Here is a 15,844-nt window from a genome sequence, read left to right on the forward strand (position 1 = left end):
CTGACCCAGGACCTCGGCCCCCTGGCTAGAGACCCGATCATTGTCTCGGGGTTCTCGTGTCCCAAGGATGTGTCATCAGGCCACCAGTGTTCAGGACTCCTGCCGGGTTACCCAGACTTCAGGCCTCAATCATGTGGCTCTTGTGTTCAGTGGGTCTGAGCTTCTGAGTCTGCAGAGAGGATCCCGAGACTCGGCTGTGACCTTGCTAAGCAGAGGGACTCCCAACCCCGGGTCCCCAGGCACAAGGTGGAGCCCTGCGGTCAGGCTGCTCTCTGGTCTCCCGCAGGAGCGCATCCGCAACCACAAGTACCGCAGCCTCAACGACTTGGAGAAGGACGTCATGCTGCTGTGCCAGAACGCGCAGACCTTCAACCTGGAGGGCTCCCTGGTGAGGAGGCGTCCCTTCCCAGCCTTTCCACCTTCACAGCTGGGCCCCAAACTACCATGCCCCTCGCTCCATTTTGAATTGACTGGTGTAAAAATAATTCCCAACAACTGGTAATAGTTTACTAATTACAAAAGCAGTATGTGTTCATGACTGAAAAAAAAGGGCAGAAAGTAAAGGCAAGTAAAATAGAGAAAGGAGACTCAGTCCCATCCGTCCAGGTGGCCCTGTGAACAACTCCTGTTTATCTTGGAATTTTATTTTGAATTCACTAGGGAACCCTCTTGAAAGGAATCTTATGGATGTTTCCTTTCCTATGATGAAATTAACACACAGTCTCAATGTAGCAAAGTTTTGCCAAGTGTGTTTGGGATAGGGGCCTCCTGGAAAAGGTTTTACAGTCATAAATTTGGGGAAAATGAGGGATGTGCATTTCTGGTTACTGCAGATGTCAGAGCCTTTAAAGGTGCTCGCTGTGATTCTGGGGGAGAATCCTTCAGCTGTTTCTTTGTTTTGGGGGGAGATTTTTGTGTGTTGCTTTTTCTACCTTCAGCTGTTTCTAAACTAACACACCTGACCTTTTGTCTGGAGCCATTTCATAATCCTGATGTTCTCTTGGGCACTGATTGGGAAAGGACAGTTGAGATGTCCCTCTGTCCCACATGGGCCAATCTGGCCAGAGCTCCCCCTCCACTGGGCTCCAGTCCTCTCAATACCTGCATGTTTCTGCCCAGATCTACGAAGACTCCATTGTCCTGCAGTCCGTTTTCACCAGCGTGCGGCAGAAAATAGAGAAAGAGGATGACAGTGAAGGCGAGGAGAGCGAGGAGGAGGAGGAGGGCGAGGAGGAAGGCTCAGAGTCTGAGTGTGAGTCCTGGGGTGTCTGGGTGGGTGGTTGTGGCTTCCCGGGATAGTCAGGATCACAGGGTTCATGCCCACCTGAGAGAACCAGAGGTCTCGTGCCCCGTCCATTCACAGCCTGCCCAGCTCCCAGGTGCCCCCAACTCAGGAGGTGCCGTGCTCTCCTGAGCTCATGTTTTTGCCCCCCTTTTTGATCCCACCCCAGCCCGCTCAGTTAAAGTGAAGATCAAGCTGGGCCGGAAGGAGAAGGCACAGGATCGGCTGAAGGGGGGCCGGCGGCGGCCAAGCCGTGGGTCCCGGGCCAAGCCGGTGGTGAGTGACGATGACAGTGAGGAGGAGCAAGAAGAGGTAAGCCCCAAGGCCCTGGGACAGGCGGGAGGTCCAGTGGCAGTTGAGTCATTGGAAGTCCATCCCCATGCCAGCTCCTGGACCCTTACCAGGTGTATCGGTTAATAATGCGGATTTTTTTCAATAGATGGAGTTACACATATATTGATATATATGCGATTTGATATGTGTGCTATTTTGTTGTATTGACATCAAGCTTCAAAATTTCATATGTCAAATTTGCTGAAGGTGTTATCATCAGATATACTTTTACACTTAAAAATGTCGAATTTGCCCTAACTGGTTTGGCTCAGTAGATAGAGCGTCGGCCTGCAGACTGAAAGGTCCCAGGTTCAATTCCGGCCAAGGGCATGTGCCTTGGTTGCCGGCACATCCCCAGTGGGGGGTGTGCAGGAGGCAGCTGATCGATGTTTCTCTCTCATCGATGTTTCTAACTCTCTATCCCTCTCCTTTCCTCTCTGTGAAAAATCAATAAAATATATATATTTTTTAAAAATGTCGAATTTCATGCAAAAAAAAATTATTTGCGGGAAGTTTTTTTTTTTTTATATTTTATTGATTTTTTACAGAGAAGAAGGGAGAGGGATATAGAGTTAGAAACATCGATGAGAGAGATTGATCAGTTGCCTCCTGCACGCTCCCCAGTGGGGATGTGCCCGCAACCAAGATACATGCCCTTGACCGGAATCGAACCTGGGACCCTTCAGTCCGCAGGCCAATACTCTATCCACTGAGCCAAACCGGTTCGGCTATTTGCGGGAAGTTTTAATTCATTACTTTATTTTGAAGAAAAGTGCTGCTGAAAGTTATCGTATACTTCGGGAAGCTTATGGTGAACATGCTCCATCTCAAGATATTTGTAAACGCTTTAAAAGTGATGATTTTGATGTGAAAGACAAAGAATGTCCAGGTCAACTGAAAAAGTTTGAAGACCAACAATTACAAGCATTATTGGATGAAGATGCGTGTCAAACTCAAAAACAACTTGCAGAAAGATTAAATGTTGCTCAATAAACAATTTTCCAATCATTTACAAGCAATGGGAAAGATTTCAAAGAAAGGAGAATGGGTGCCACATCAACTGAACAAAAGACAAATGGAAAACCGAAAAGTCATCAGTAAAATGTTGCTTCAACAGCATGAAAGAAAGTATTTTTGCATCAAATTGTGACTGGTGATGAAAAGTGGATTTATTTTGAGAATCCCAAATGCATAAAATCATGGGTTGATCCAGGTCAACCATCAACATCAACTGCAAGGCCAGATCCCTTCGGAAAGAAGACAATGCTCTGCATTTGGTGGGATCAGGGAGGTGTGGTGTATTATGAGCTTCTAAAACCAGGTGAAATTGTTAATACTGATCGCTGCCAACAACAAATAGTCAATTTGAATGACGCTTTGATTATAAAACGACCAGAACGGGCCAGAAGACACGGCAAAGTAATTTTGCTTCATGATAACGCACCGTCACACACTTCAAAACCAGTTAAAGACGCGTTAAAGGATCTTGCCTGGGAAGTATTAACCCACCCGCTGTATTCACCAGACCTTGCTCCTTCACATTACCACTTGTTCCGATCAACGACACACGCACTTTCTGAGCAGCACTTCAAAATGTACAAAGAAGTGGAAAATTGGGTCTTTGTATGGTTTGCCTCAAAACAAGAAAAGTTCTATTGAAACAGTATCCACAAATTACCTGAAAGATGGGGGAAATGTGTAGCTAGCGATGGACATTACTTTGAATAAAGCACTTTTGATATTTCTCTTGAAATTACCGTGTTTTCTGATTATAAGATCCGCATTATTAACTGGTACACCTGTTAGGCTCTCACATCCCCACTCCACAGATGGGGAAACTGAGGCTCATCGTTATATGACATGTAACTCAAGCCCAAGTCCATGTGACGCTAGAACCAGTCCTCTGCACCAGTGGGCATCTGGGGACAGGGTGGGTATCCCGTTCTGTTCCCACTGCAGGAGCCTGCACAGCTCCTGCCAGGACCCCAGGGCTGTCCTGCCATGGCCCAGTGAGGCCAGGTCTTTTTTGAGCTCAGGGGCAGGAGACACTGGGATTCGAGATGCCCCTGTACAGTCCCTGTCCCCTCAGCCTTCCCAAGCAGACACTGCCTGGCCATCCAGCCACAGCAGTCACCGTGTCCTTACCACATGTGCCTGGTCTCTCCGCTCGGGCTCTGTTCTGGCCAGCCTGGGAGAATTTCCTAACAACGCTAGTGCGTTAAAAAATACCTGGCTCCACAGTTACAAAAGGATATGGAGCAAAAACCATGAATGGGGCTGGTGCATGTCCCCTGTTGCAGGCTGTGGCCCCCACACACTGGGGAGAAGCTGCAGGCTCGTCAAGCCCACAGAGGACGGTTTTGAGGATATGGGGTGCGGGAGCAGACCCACATGCTGGTCTAAACAAGCTTTGCCTCCTGGTCCCAGTCCAGACCTGGCCCTTCCCTGCTGTGGGGCCTGGGCAGTTAGTTCACTTCACTTCCGAGCCTCAGTTTCCGCTTCTGCAAAGCAGAGAGGTGGGCTGGATTATGGGGCCAGGCTCCTGGCCAAGCTCAGTAGGCGCATTTTAGTGTTGCTCTTCTATAGCCATTTGCAGTAATAATAGCAAAACTAAGTACCTTGCAATAAATCCAACGGAAGACGTACATGACCTTATGAGGGTGTCGTTCTGCCTTGAACACAAGGATGGGTGCCCGTGCTTCAGGAGAGGAGGTCTGGGCTATAAGAATGCCCCACCTGCCCAGTCCAGACCCAGCAGGGCATTTTATGGCTCTTGCCAAGCTGCTCAAAATGTTTAAACAGAAGAGCAAAGACCTTTCATGGTTAGGAACAGCCACGGTGGTTTTGAAATGCCAGGGCAGGGGCACAGGGACGGGGCAAACAGCAGTGGGATGAAGCAGGGAGGGCCTGGTGAGACTCCCAGATTCCAAGGAAGAGTCAATATGAGTACGGGGGCCAGTCCTCAGGCGACAGATGGCGTGGCAGAAGGGGCTGAGGCCAGAGACCGCTCCACCTCCAGCCTCACAGGGCCTGTGCTGCTCACACACGCCCAGGAAAAGCAGTTCCCTTGCCTCTGCCAGTGTTTCAGTCTTGGGGTCCCCTCCAGGATGCAGATGACTCATGCTCTCTTCTCCTGTCCCCCTCCAGGACCGCTCAGGAAGTGGCAGCGAGGAAGACTGAATCCGGACATTCCAGAGTCTCGGCCCCAAGCCCCTCGTCCCGGAGCCGAGGCGGTGTAGCTCTTAGCAGTAACGGGTAGCAGCAGATGTAGTTTCAGACGTGGGGTATAACTGTATACACAAAAATCTTCCATATTTATACGGCAGAGAAGATGTAGGGCTGTTTGTGTCTGGTCCTGTCCTGGCATCAGTAGCGTTTGTTAACGGCATTAACTGTTTAAAATGACAAAGAATTATGAATCGGGGAACACACGACACCTGTTTTTCTTTTCCTTTCCTGGCAGTACTGTTGCGGCCACAGTTTGGAATCACTGTAGTTTAAGCCGTGGATGCATGTGTGTAGCCGTCCACTCCTTGTACTGTATTTTATTGGACAGGTCACGCTCGCTGGGGCCCGGGGTCCGCAGGCCCGGCGGGGGTATGTCAGTGTCACTGGATGTCAAACAGTAATAAATTAAACCAACAGCAAAACTCATCCCTTTGCCTTCTTCTGGTGGACTCGTTCCTGCTCCTGGCGCATTGGCAGTGAAGCCTGGCAGCCTGTGTGGAGCCTCATGTCCTCCTGGCACCAGCTTCCGGGTAGCCTCTCACAGTGGCACCAGCTCCCGGGTAGCCTCTCACGGTGGATACTGAGGCCGACCTCACACCATCTAAGGACAAGCTCAGGCTCTTGGCCCTGCCACTGTCATTCCCACCACTTGTTCAAGCCTGCCCTGTCACAGGAAGCAAGCAGCATGGTCCCTGCCCTACCTCCAGCCAAGGTGGGATCAGGGAGATGGTCACATGAACAGTCAGGTGCCATACAAAGCGGTCAGAGCTTTCAAGTCCACCATCCGGACCCCCACAGAGAAAGGTTCTATTGGCTGCTCTTGTCCTCAGTGTAGGTCACACTTTCCTGTTTCTTTGCATGTCTTGGAATTTGTTGTTCAAAAATGGGCATTTTATTTTATTTTTTATTTATTGATTTTTTTATTTTTCTTGTATGTGCCCTGACTGGGGATTGAACCTTGAAACCGTGGCATATCAGGATAACGCTCTAACCAGCTGAGCTACGCAGCCAGGGCTAAAAGTCAACATTTAAAAAATAGGTTGTCACAACTCTGAATTCCAATTCCTCCAAGGAGTGTTGTGGGTTTGGTTTTGGGGGTGTTTTTTTTAATATATTTTATTGATTTTTCACAGAGAGGAAGAGAGAGGGATAGAGAATTAGAAACATCAACGAGAGAGAAACATGGATCAGGTGCCTCCTGCACACTTCCTACTGGGGGTGTGCCCGCAACCAAGGTACATGCCCTTGACCGGAATCGAACCTGGGACCCTTCAGTCCGCAGGCCAACGCTCCATCCACTGAGCCAAACCGGTTAGAGCTTTCTTTCTTTTTTGTTTGTTTGTTTTTAATTCTTTAATTTTAATCTGGCTTCCTCTCAGAGCTACACCGGTCAGCCTCGTTTTGAGGTCAGCTTGTGTTGGCTCAGAGGTGGTGCTCAAACACCGGAGTCAGTGAGGCCCTGTGCCAGTGGCCTGGGCTCAGGCATTTTGCAAGTCAGACCTTTGCTCCCTGCCCATCCCTCTTGCAGAGAAGTTGACATAGGAAGTTTTGCCCTGTGAGCAAGCTGCATAGATTAGTGGGTTGACAGGGCTCTCTCCAGCTCTCCCAAGCATGTGTGCGGCCCCTCGGGATGTGTGGGGCCAACTGAGGCTGTCTCATTCCCTGGACTTCCTGTCTGACTTTATCAATCTGTGGAAACCAGGATCCCCACTTAAGCAAGTTAGGAGACCGCCTCAGCCCTGCCCAGTCCTTCTACTCTGAGATCCCTGCTGCTTCCAGTCCCCCAGGGCCTGAGGCTTTCCTACTCAGCTCCAAATCAAGTCAGCCTCCTCCAGCAGGGGTTTTCATGGCAGTGGGAAGAAGCTGGGAGGCCCAGGTGGGAAAGTGGGGGAGACAACCCCAGGCAAAAAATACAGTCTCCTCTGCTCTGTCACTCTTTCCGTTTTCTTGAATAAATGCTTAATTTGTCAAATGCCTTTGATAAACCTCCAGAATCCTGATATGGTTGTTTTTGACAACACTGTGTAGTTTCATTGTTGATGCTGTCAGGGGTGGGATTTGCCAAGATCCTCACTCCATCATTTTGGAAGTCCCTCTCCCCCCACCCCTTTTCCTTAATAGTTTTGTCTTTATTTTAATACATTTGAATTTATTTTAATTTCTACAGAAAATCAGCTCACCAAACCCTTGGTTTCATGGTATTCAGGATGAGACCAATTTAAAGTATTAGTCCCTTGAGAGGAGAAAAAGAGTATACTTAGAACTGGAAAATGAGAAAAATGTGATGCTATAGTTTGATAATTCTGACTTAAGTTAGACGCGAGTTCATATCTGTCATGTCAGAGTCTGGAGTTGGTGCCCCAGAGTGCAGGAGTACACCTCCCCGCCCACGGCGGTTGCAGAAGCTCCATCTATTCATTCCATATTCCCAGCTGTCAACAAGGAGGCACCACCCCACCCCAACCCTTAGAGACCCTCTGTGGAAACTGACACTTCACTCTTCTGTGCTGCTGGCCACGATGCAGTCGAATGGTCACACCTAGCTGCATAGGACTGAGAAATGCAGCCTTTCCGCTGCTGCTGTGTGTCCACCTAGAGATGTGGTTCTGTTGCTAAGAAAGGAGGGAGCCAGGGGTTGGGAAGGCTTATGAAGCCTGAAGACCCAGGAAATGAGGTGTGAGCCCACTGCTCACTGGGTGATTATCCCGTTTTCAGATGTGGAAACAGGCACAGAACAGAAGCATTTGTCCAAGCATTTGCACGGCTAGTCTTGCAACAGGTGTTTCTCAAGCTGTGTTTGCCCTCCTCCCATGCCAGGTGGTTGGGGGTTTCTATCCTGGCCCTGCTGCTTCCAGGCTGTGTGGCCTTGGGCAGCTCTCTGCCTCTCTCAGCCCACTACGAGATGAGAAAACAAGATGTTCAGGAAGGTTTCCACTTCCTTCAGGCATGTTTATGTTTTCTGTGACAATGGAAAGGAAAATTACTTTGGAAAAAAAAATGAAGGGAATTGACAGTGGGTTTGGGTGTCCACATGTGCAAAGCCAAATTCATGGTGACCCAGGAGCACATGGACTCTGGTAGGGGTGAGAGTTCAGGGCTGCAGGCCCCTGGCCTGACTCTTCCACGTCAACCTTGGCTTGAGGTCCTGGAACCAAGCTCATGTAGACACTGGCCACGAACCAGGGGTCTCCGTCAGTCAACTCCTGTGGCTCCTGGTGACAGCCACTTGCTGCCTCCTCCCACCCCCACCAGCCTTGGCTCTCAGCACCCTTCTATCAGGATGGCCTTTCCCTCATCTCTGCCCTGCTAGTCAGTGCCTTCCCCCTTCCTCCCACCAACCCTGAGGGGTGGGGGACTTTGTGCCCTTTTCACAGGTGATACAAGCGGGGCTCAGAGAGGGTGAGGCACTTGCCAAGACCACACAGATTTGAGCTCAGGCTTGTGGGCCACAAAGTCCTCAGGAGCAGAGACTTGCTCTAAGTCAGGAGGAGAGGCCTTCGGTCTGGCAGAGTGGAATGGCCCCATGGAAAGGGTGGTAGGTTGAGCAATGGGGTGCAGTTCTCTGTGTCCAGGGAGGCAGGGAAGCAGCAGGCCACGGGCGGGACTTCCATGGAATGGCTTAAGGCTGGAATGTCAGGTGTCGGGGCAAGACAGGAGCCCACCGCGTGTCCTGACACAGCTGGGACTGGGAGAGGGCAGTCTGGAAGACTGCGGGACTGCATATGTGACACGGTGCCACTGCATATGTGACACGGTGCCACACATCTGCCACCCCACATGCAGTTCTAGAACCTTGCAACTCCCCGCATCAAGACATAGACCCTAATTTTTTAACTGAATTTATCGGGGTGACATTGGTTAATAAAATTACATAGGTTTCAGGTGTACAATTCTATAAAACATCGTCTGTATATTGTATTGTGTGTTCACCACCCAAACCAAGTCTCCTTCTATCACAATTTATCCCCCCTTTGCCCTCCTACCTCTCCCCACCCCCTTTCCCTCTGGTAACCACCACACTGTTGTCTGTGTCTATGAGTTTGTTGTTTTTTCTTTGCTTAATCACTTCACTTTTTACACCCAGCCTCCCCTCTGACAGCTGTCAGTCTGTTCTCAACCCATTCTACTTTTTTAAAAAAATATATTTTATTGATTTTTTACAGAGAGGAAGGGAGAGGGATAGAGAGTTAGAAATATCGGATGAGAGAGAAACATCGATCAGCTGCCTCCTGCACACTCCCTACTGGGGATGTGCCCGCAACCAAGGTACATGCCCTTGACCGGAATCGAACCTGGGACCCTTCAGTCCGCAGGCTGACGCTCTATCCACTGAGCCAACCCGGCTAGGGCCATTCTACTTTTAATTCTTCAATCCATCCAGCTGCTCCATCCCTGGCCCCCATCTGAGTCACCACCACGGGTCATCGCTACTCTGACCAGTGTGGTCAGCTCCTCCCTGGTTCCCCAGCTACCACCCTCATTCCTGGCCAAGCTGTTTTTCCCACGTGGCCAGAGGCTTCTAAACTATTATAATTCCTGAGTGCACGTGGAGCCCTGATCACTGAGCCTGGCATCTCTCCAGCCAAATCACTCTACTTCAGCCGCACTGGAACTTTTACACTACAGACTTCCAGGCACTTGCATGTGCGTGCCCCTCTTCCCATAATGCAAATCTTCCCCTAAGCCTCATCTCAAATGTCACTTTCCTGCCCTGGCCAGGTGGTGCAGTTGGTTAGAGTGTCATCCCGTTGCACCAAGGTTGTGGGTTCGATCCCTGGTTGGAACACATACAAGAATCAACCAATGAATGCATAAGTAAGTGCAACAACAAATCTCTCCCAATCAATAAATTTAAAAACAAGTTGTCACTGATGAACTTAAAAAAGTCACTTTCCTTCCCCTGGCCTTTGTAGACAATCTAGGGGAGAAAGCATGTAGGGCTCTCCCTAAAAGAATCCTAAAAAGGTGTGTTTTCAAAGCATATTCCATGACACCCATGAAGGCTTGTTGATAAGTAACCAACAGGAGGGGGATGGGAAAGATGAATTGATGGAAACTGAAAACTGTTAGCTTGTTTGCTGAGGTTCTCCAGCCAGGTTCTGTCCAGGTTCCAGGTTCTTTAGGTTCTTCAGCCAGGTTCTCTCGCTAGGTTCTGTCTCTAGGTTCTGTGTCTAGGTTCTGTGTCCTGTTGTCTTGTTACATCTGTATTTATACCAGTTGATTCCAATCCTATCACTCTTTATTCCAAAGGTTAGGGCGTTTCTTATCTCCATTCCAGGGAGTAAAGATTATGTAGCTTAAGCATAATTGTTCGTAGTTAAAGTGATTAACTACCCGCCTAGCACTAGTTCAGGGGTTTTATTCCCTCCCTAGCTTCAGGGGAAAATCCCTACCTGGGGAAACAACCTTTCTTGGAGAGGTGACCTTGGTTAAAACACGTAGCGCCAAGGTGAGCAAACATATTAAGAACAGTATGCCATAAACGCCAGGTCCCTTGAAACATATGCTGTGCAGATGTTTCTTCCCTACAGCAACTGTCTCAAGCAGCAAGGATGGACTGGCTCCCAGCAAGGACACATACCCAAGTTTTGGGTTTGATACCCAGTAGGGATGTGTGTGGGAGGTAACCGATCCATGTTTCTCTCTCAAATTGATCTCTCTCTAAAAATAAATAAATAAATGAAAAACATATCCTTGGGTGAAGATTAAGAAAAAAGAAGAAATACCAGTATGTGAAAAAAGAGATTTTATCCTATTAACCACCAAGTGAATGCAAATTAAAATGATGAAATTATTATTATTATTATTATTCAGCTTAGCAAATAGGTAATGATTTGTTAAATAATAACATGCAGTGTTGGCAAGGTGATGGAAGGCTGGCCCCCATATTAGCGACTGTATCTGGGTGTGACTTTCTAAAAGGCAATCGGACAGGATGACTTTTAAATGTTGCCCTGGCTGATTTGGCTCAGTGGATAGAGAGTCTGCCTGCAGACTAAAGGGTCTTGGGTTCGATTCTGGTCAAGGCCACATGCCCAGGGTTGTGGGCTTGATTCCCAGTCGGGGGCATGGAGGAGGCAGCCAATCAATGATTCTCTCATCATTGATGTTTCTATCGCTCTCTCCCTCTCCCTCCCTGAAATCAATAAAATTATATTTTTAAAATAAATAAATAAATAAATAAATAAATAAATAAATGTTATACCTACCCTGGCTGGGTAGCTCAGTTGGTTGGAGTATCTTCTCGGGTTTTGGGTTTCATCCACAGGGTACAAACAAGGGTCAACCAGTAAGTGCATGAATGAGTGGAACAACAAGGCACTCTCCCTTCCTGTCTCTAAATTCAATTTAAAAATAAAAAAAATATTTATAACCTTTTCTTAGGAATTTCTCTTAAGGAAATCATTAAAGATACAAAAATATGAAGGAGTATTATTTTCATTGGGAATGAAAGTGTTCAACAATATTGGACTGGCGGGGAAAGGGGGGGACATATGTAATACTTTCAACAATAAAGATTTTTAAAAATAACAAATTATAAAAAAAATAATGGAGTGGCAATGCCTGCCAAGGTTCATTCAGAAGATACGGGACAGCCATTAAACATCATATTATGAGGATGAGGAAGGACTTATATATGACAGAGAGGGAGGGAAGGGACTACAAAATGATATCAGTCAACAAAATTTGAGTTAAGTCTATAGTCTTGTACTAATGTCACTTCCCTGGGTTTAATAAAGTACTATAATTATGCAGGTGTTACCAACCATATGGGAAGAAGCTAAGGGGACCTCTCTCTACCATTTGCACAATTTCTTGTGAGTCTATAATTATTTCAAAACAAGGGTAAAAAAATAATGTCCGTCAGGACAGGCTGGTTGTATGCTGCTATAACAAACACCCCCATCATCTAAGTGATTTAAATCAACAAAGAGTGATTTTTTTCTTTGCACACAATGAGTTTATGTTGCAACCCAGGTGTACGGAGGTTCTGTCTTGACATGTGCCTCCACAGGTTGCCAACCCAGGAAAACGTCTGTGGCCTAATCAAGCCATATGGCCATGACTAACTTCACTTGGGGACAAAAAGGAACAATCCTTTTCGGACCCAGAGAACAAACTTAGTGACTACTACATTGTGCATAGAAAATAATCCCACTTCATAAAAATGTACATATTTATATTTTTAAAAACATATTTATTTTAAATGGGCATATACTAGTATATAAATTTGTAGAATACACATACACACACGTATATGAAGAAAAGAGACTAGAAAACATAAAATACAAACTGATCATATTGAATGATGTGGACGTCTACTGCTTTCTTCTCAGAAGCTCCAAAGTGTCCTACTGTGTAACAATTTTACATTTAAGTACGTGCTATAATTAAACAAAGATAACAAGGAAAGTAAATGAAATTCATATCAACCTCAGAGGAACATTCTAAGTAGGAGATCATGGGACCAAAAATTTGAGGTGGCAAAAATTTGAGGTGATGCCAGTGGTTTTTCTAGCCCCGAGACATGGGTTACTTCAGTTCAGTTTTAATCTAATAGACATTTTATCCAGCAGCTTCTTGTTTGCAGATGTCACAAACCAGATAGTAGGTGGTTTTAGAGTAAAAAGGACAATGGGTGCCAGATCGACAGACTGGTTCTGGAGTCAAAGTCTTGGATGTGAGGACATAATTGGCTGAATCCAGGTCACGTGCTCATGTCCTTTGCAATGGATACTTGGGAAGCAAATATCTGGCCTTGGGAAAGTCCAAAGGGGGATGCAGCTGTGAGGCAGATGCCCAAATGCAGGAAAGGGATTCTGATGCTGAACAGACAACATAAAGGCGGAAGGAACATAGCTTGAGGAAGGGGAGACCCACCTCTGCCACCAACCTGCTCTGTGGTTTTGGGCAAACCCCTTCCCTTCTCTGTGCCTCAGTTTCTCCATCTGTTAAAGGGGAGGAATGAATGCTTTTGCTTTTGCCCATATTCTCCTTAGGAAGACAGACATCTATATATATAAAAGCCAAGCGACCGGAATGGCGGAACGACCAGTCACTACGACACGAACTGGGGCGGCCAACTGGCCTGATCAGCCCCCCCAACCTCCCAAGGTCCCTGCTCCCCAGCCAGCCCCAACCCCAATCAGTCCCCCCAACCCCAATTGAGGGCAAGGCCCACGAGCCAACCTCCTATATCCCCTTCCCTCTGCCAGCCTGGCCCTGATTGGCCCCCATTGGGGTGGGCTGGCCAGACCCCACCTATGCACAAATTCATGCACTAGGCCTCTAGTTTAGTATTAAAGACTTTTCTTATTAAAACCAAAGTTTACTTTTTGAAAACATGTTCAATTTCTTGGCGTTTTATATAAAATGGGACACAAATAAATTAAGACTGAATTAACATATTGACCTCCACATTCTAGAGGGATTTTTTTTTTTATAAGGCAGAGGTTGTAAACCTCTCATTCTTTGAGAATCTGATGAAAACTAGGACCCTTCTCTCCAGAAAAATACATATTGCACAAAAGATTTCATTTCAGGAGATTTTAAATGAATAAAGATAACCAATTCTCATTCTATTTTTTTAAAGTATGGACTTCTTTAAAAAATATATTTTATTGATTTTTTACAGAGAGGAAGGGAGAGGGATAGAGAGTTAGAAACATCGATGAGAGAGAAACATCAATCTGCTGCCTCCTGCACACACCTCACTGGGGATGTGCCCGCAACCAAGGTACATGCCAGAAATTTTTTTCTGTTTAAAAAACTTTGCAACAGCGTTACTCTCCATGTTTTCATCCACATACGCTTGCGAATCTTTGTTCTCAGTGATGAATTTTGTTAAGTCTCGTAATAGGAGTAGCCTGACGGATGAAAGCAGTAGCTCGTGCATATCTCTGAAGGTCACGAAATATAAACCTGATGTAACATCTCTGTCATTAGTGATGCAGCAGCAAAAGCCCCACTGATAATATCAAACGGAGCCATAAAGTTTTCTGTCGGACTATCAGTGTACATGTACACATTAAAGAATAAATGTATTTTTCATCATCATATACTGTGTTTTTGTCGCTCGAATAAATTTTATTATCTCTTCAAGGTTCTTCACATACGTACACCTTCAGAGATATCAAGTAGGTGTAACATGTTCTCAAAAAATTAGGGTTGGCACGCAGAAGAATTTTGAGTCAGAGATTTTGCTGGTTTTGGCAGGCACTCACAAAAAGGTTGCCCAGTCCTGATATATGGGATTTTTTTTCAATATAATTTTAGACCTAGCTGGTTTGGCTCAGTGGACAGAACGTCGGCCTGCAGACTAAAGGGTTCCGGGTTTGATTCTGGTCAAGGGCACATGCCTGGGTTGTGAACTCAGTCCCCAGTAGGGGACCTGCAGGAGGCAGCCAAGCAATGATTCTCTCATCATTGATGTTACTCTCTCTCCCTCTCCCTTCCTCTCTGAAATCAATACAAAATGTATTTTAAAAATATAATTTTATTGATTTCAGAGAGGAAAGGAGAGAGAGAGATAGAAACATCAATGATGAGAGAGAATCATTGATTGGCTGTCTCCTGCACACCCCACACTGGGGATAAAGCCCGCAACCCCGGGCATGTGCCCTGACCAGGAATAGAACTGTGACCTCCTGGTTCATAGGTGGGTGCTCAACCACTGAGCCATGCCGGCTGGGCTGTGGGACTTCTTTGTACTTACATACTTATCGGTTTTAGTAGGGTTTTTTTTTGGTGACTCTAGGGTTCCATATATACAGTATCATGTCATCTTCTGGGGAAGTATTTTTAACTGGGCACATTATAGTCTGAAACAGGATTGGGATTCTATAAATAAAGGAAAGGAATGCGAAACGGCGTGGCTGGTGCACAAAACAGTATGAAGCTTCCACAAACAATTAAAAATAGAATTACCATATGATCCAGCAATTTCACTTCGGAATATTTACCCAAAAGAACTGGAAGCAGGGACTCAAGAAGATATGCACATCCATGTTCGTAGCATTATTCAAAACAGCCAGAAGGGAGCCCCGGCTGCTCGGTGATGAGAGCATCAGCCCTTGCACTGAAGGGTCGAGGGTTCGATCCCGGTCAAGGGCACCTACCTCGGTGGCAGGTTTGCTCCCTGCCCCCATTGGGGCACATGCGGGAGGCAACCAGTTAGTGTGTCTCTCTTACATCAATATCTCTCTCTCTCTCTCTCTCTCTCTCTCTCTCTCTCTCTCTCTCTCTCTCTCTCTCTCCCCCCTTCCCTCCCTTCCATTCTCTCTGGAAAGCAATGGAGAAAAATATCCTCAGGTGAGGATTAACAAAACAAAACAAAACAAAACAAAACAAAAGTCAAAAGGGAGAAGTAACCCAAGTGTTCATTGATAGATTAATGAATAAACAGAATGTGGCATATCCATACCGTGGAATATTATTTAGCCTTTTAAAAAAAGGAAATTCTAGCACATGCTATAAAATGGATGAGTCTTGATGACATTAAGCTAAGCGACATAAATCAGACACAAAAGGATAAATACCGTGTGATTCCACTGACATGAGCTGCTTAGAGTGGTCAGATTGATGGAGACAGAAGGTGGAACGGTGGGTGCCAGGGGCTGGGGTGCAGATGGGGCGTAAGAACATGAAAAAGCCCTGAAGGCGGGTGGTGGTGATGTTTGCGCAATAGTGTGAGTGTGCGTATTAATGCCACCGAACTGTACACTTAAAATTGTTACAGTGGTACATTTTGTTATGTATTTTGCCACAATGATCCATTTTTTAAATTAAAAAAGAAAAGGAGGGCACTCTAGTTGCAGGCACTAGCAGGGTCCAACCCACACCTGCACCCAAAACCGAGAGCTGCATCAATTCAACAGGAGGAAAGGGCCTGGCTCCAGGCAGGCCCCCCGAGGCGCCATGGGCCCAAGTGCGGATGAGAAGAACCCGCACAGGAATTTCTGATGGGCTTTTCCTCCCTGGGCTTCTATAGGTTCCTGGCAG

The 15,844-nt window shown here is 46.6% G+C and overlaps 1 protein-coding gene across 7 annotated transcripts in view; it reads left to right on the plus strand.

Moving 5' to 3' along the window:
- SMARCA4 (SWI/SNF related, matrix associated, actin dependent regulator of chromatin, subfamily a, member 4) overlaps positions 1 to 5,269 on the plus strand; it is a 69,915-nt gene extending 64,646 nt beyond the window's left edge. For 5 of the 7 annotated variants that reach the window (XM_036312787.1, XM_036312788.1, XM_036312789.1 and 2 more), the window contains 4 exons: positions 287 to 388; positions 1,120 to 1,252; positions 1,452 to 1,594; positions 4,763 to 5,269. In XM_036312787.1, coding sequence (XP_036168680.1) covers positions 287 to 388; positions 1,120 to 1,252; positions 1,452 to 1,594; positions 4,763 to 4,795 — 411 coding nt within the window. In that variant the 3' untranslated portion in view covers positions 4,796 to 5,269. Of the gene's footprint in view, positions 1 to 286; positions 389 to 1,119; positions 1,253 to 1,451; positions 1,595 to 2,383; positions 2,443 to 4,762 lie in introns of those variants that run through there. The other 2 variants (XR_004968161.1, XR_004968162.1) reach the window with 2 other exon arrangements.
- The last annotated feature ends 10,575 nt before the right edge of the window (positions 5,270 to 15,844 follow it).

This window comes from Myotis myotis, unplaced genomic scaffold (assembly GCF_014108235.1).
Source record: "Myotis myotis isolate mMyoMyo1 unplaced genomic scaffold, mMyoMyo1.p scaffold_m19_p_6, whole genome shotgun sequence".
Lineage (NCBI taxonomy): Eukaryota > Metazoa > Chordata > Mammalia > Chiroptera > Vespertilionidae > Myotis > Myotis myotis.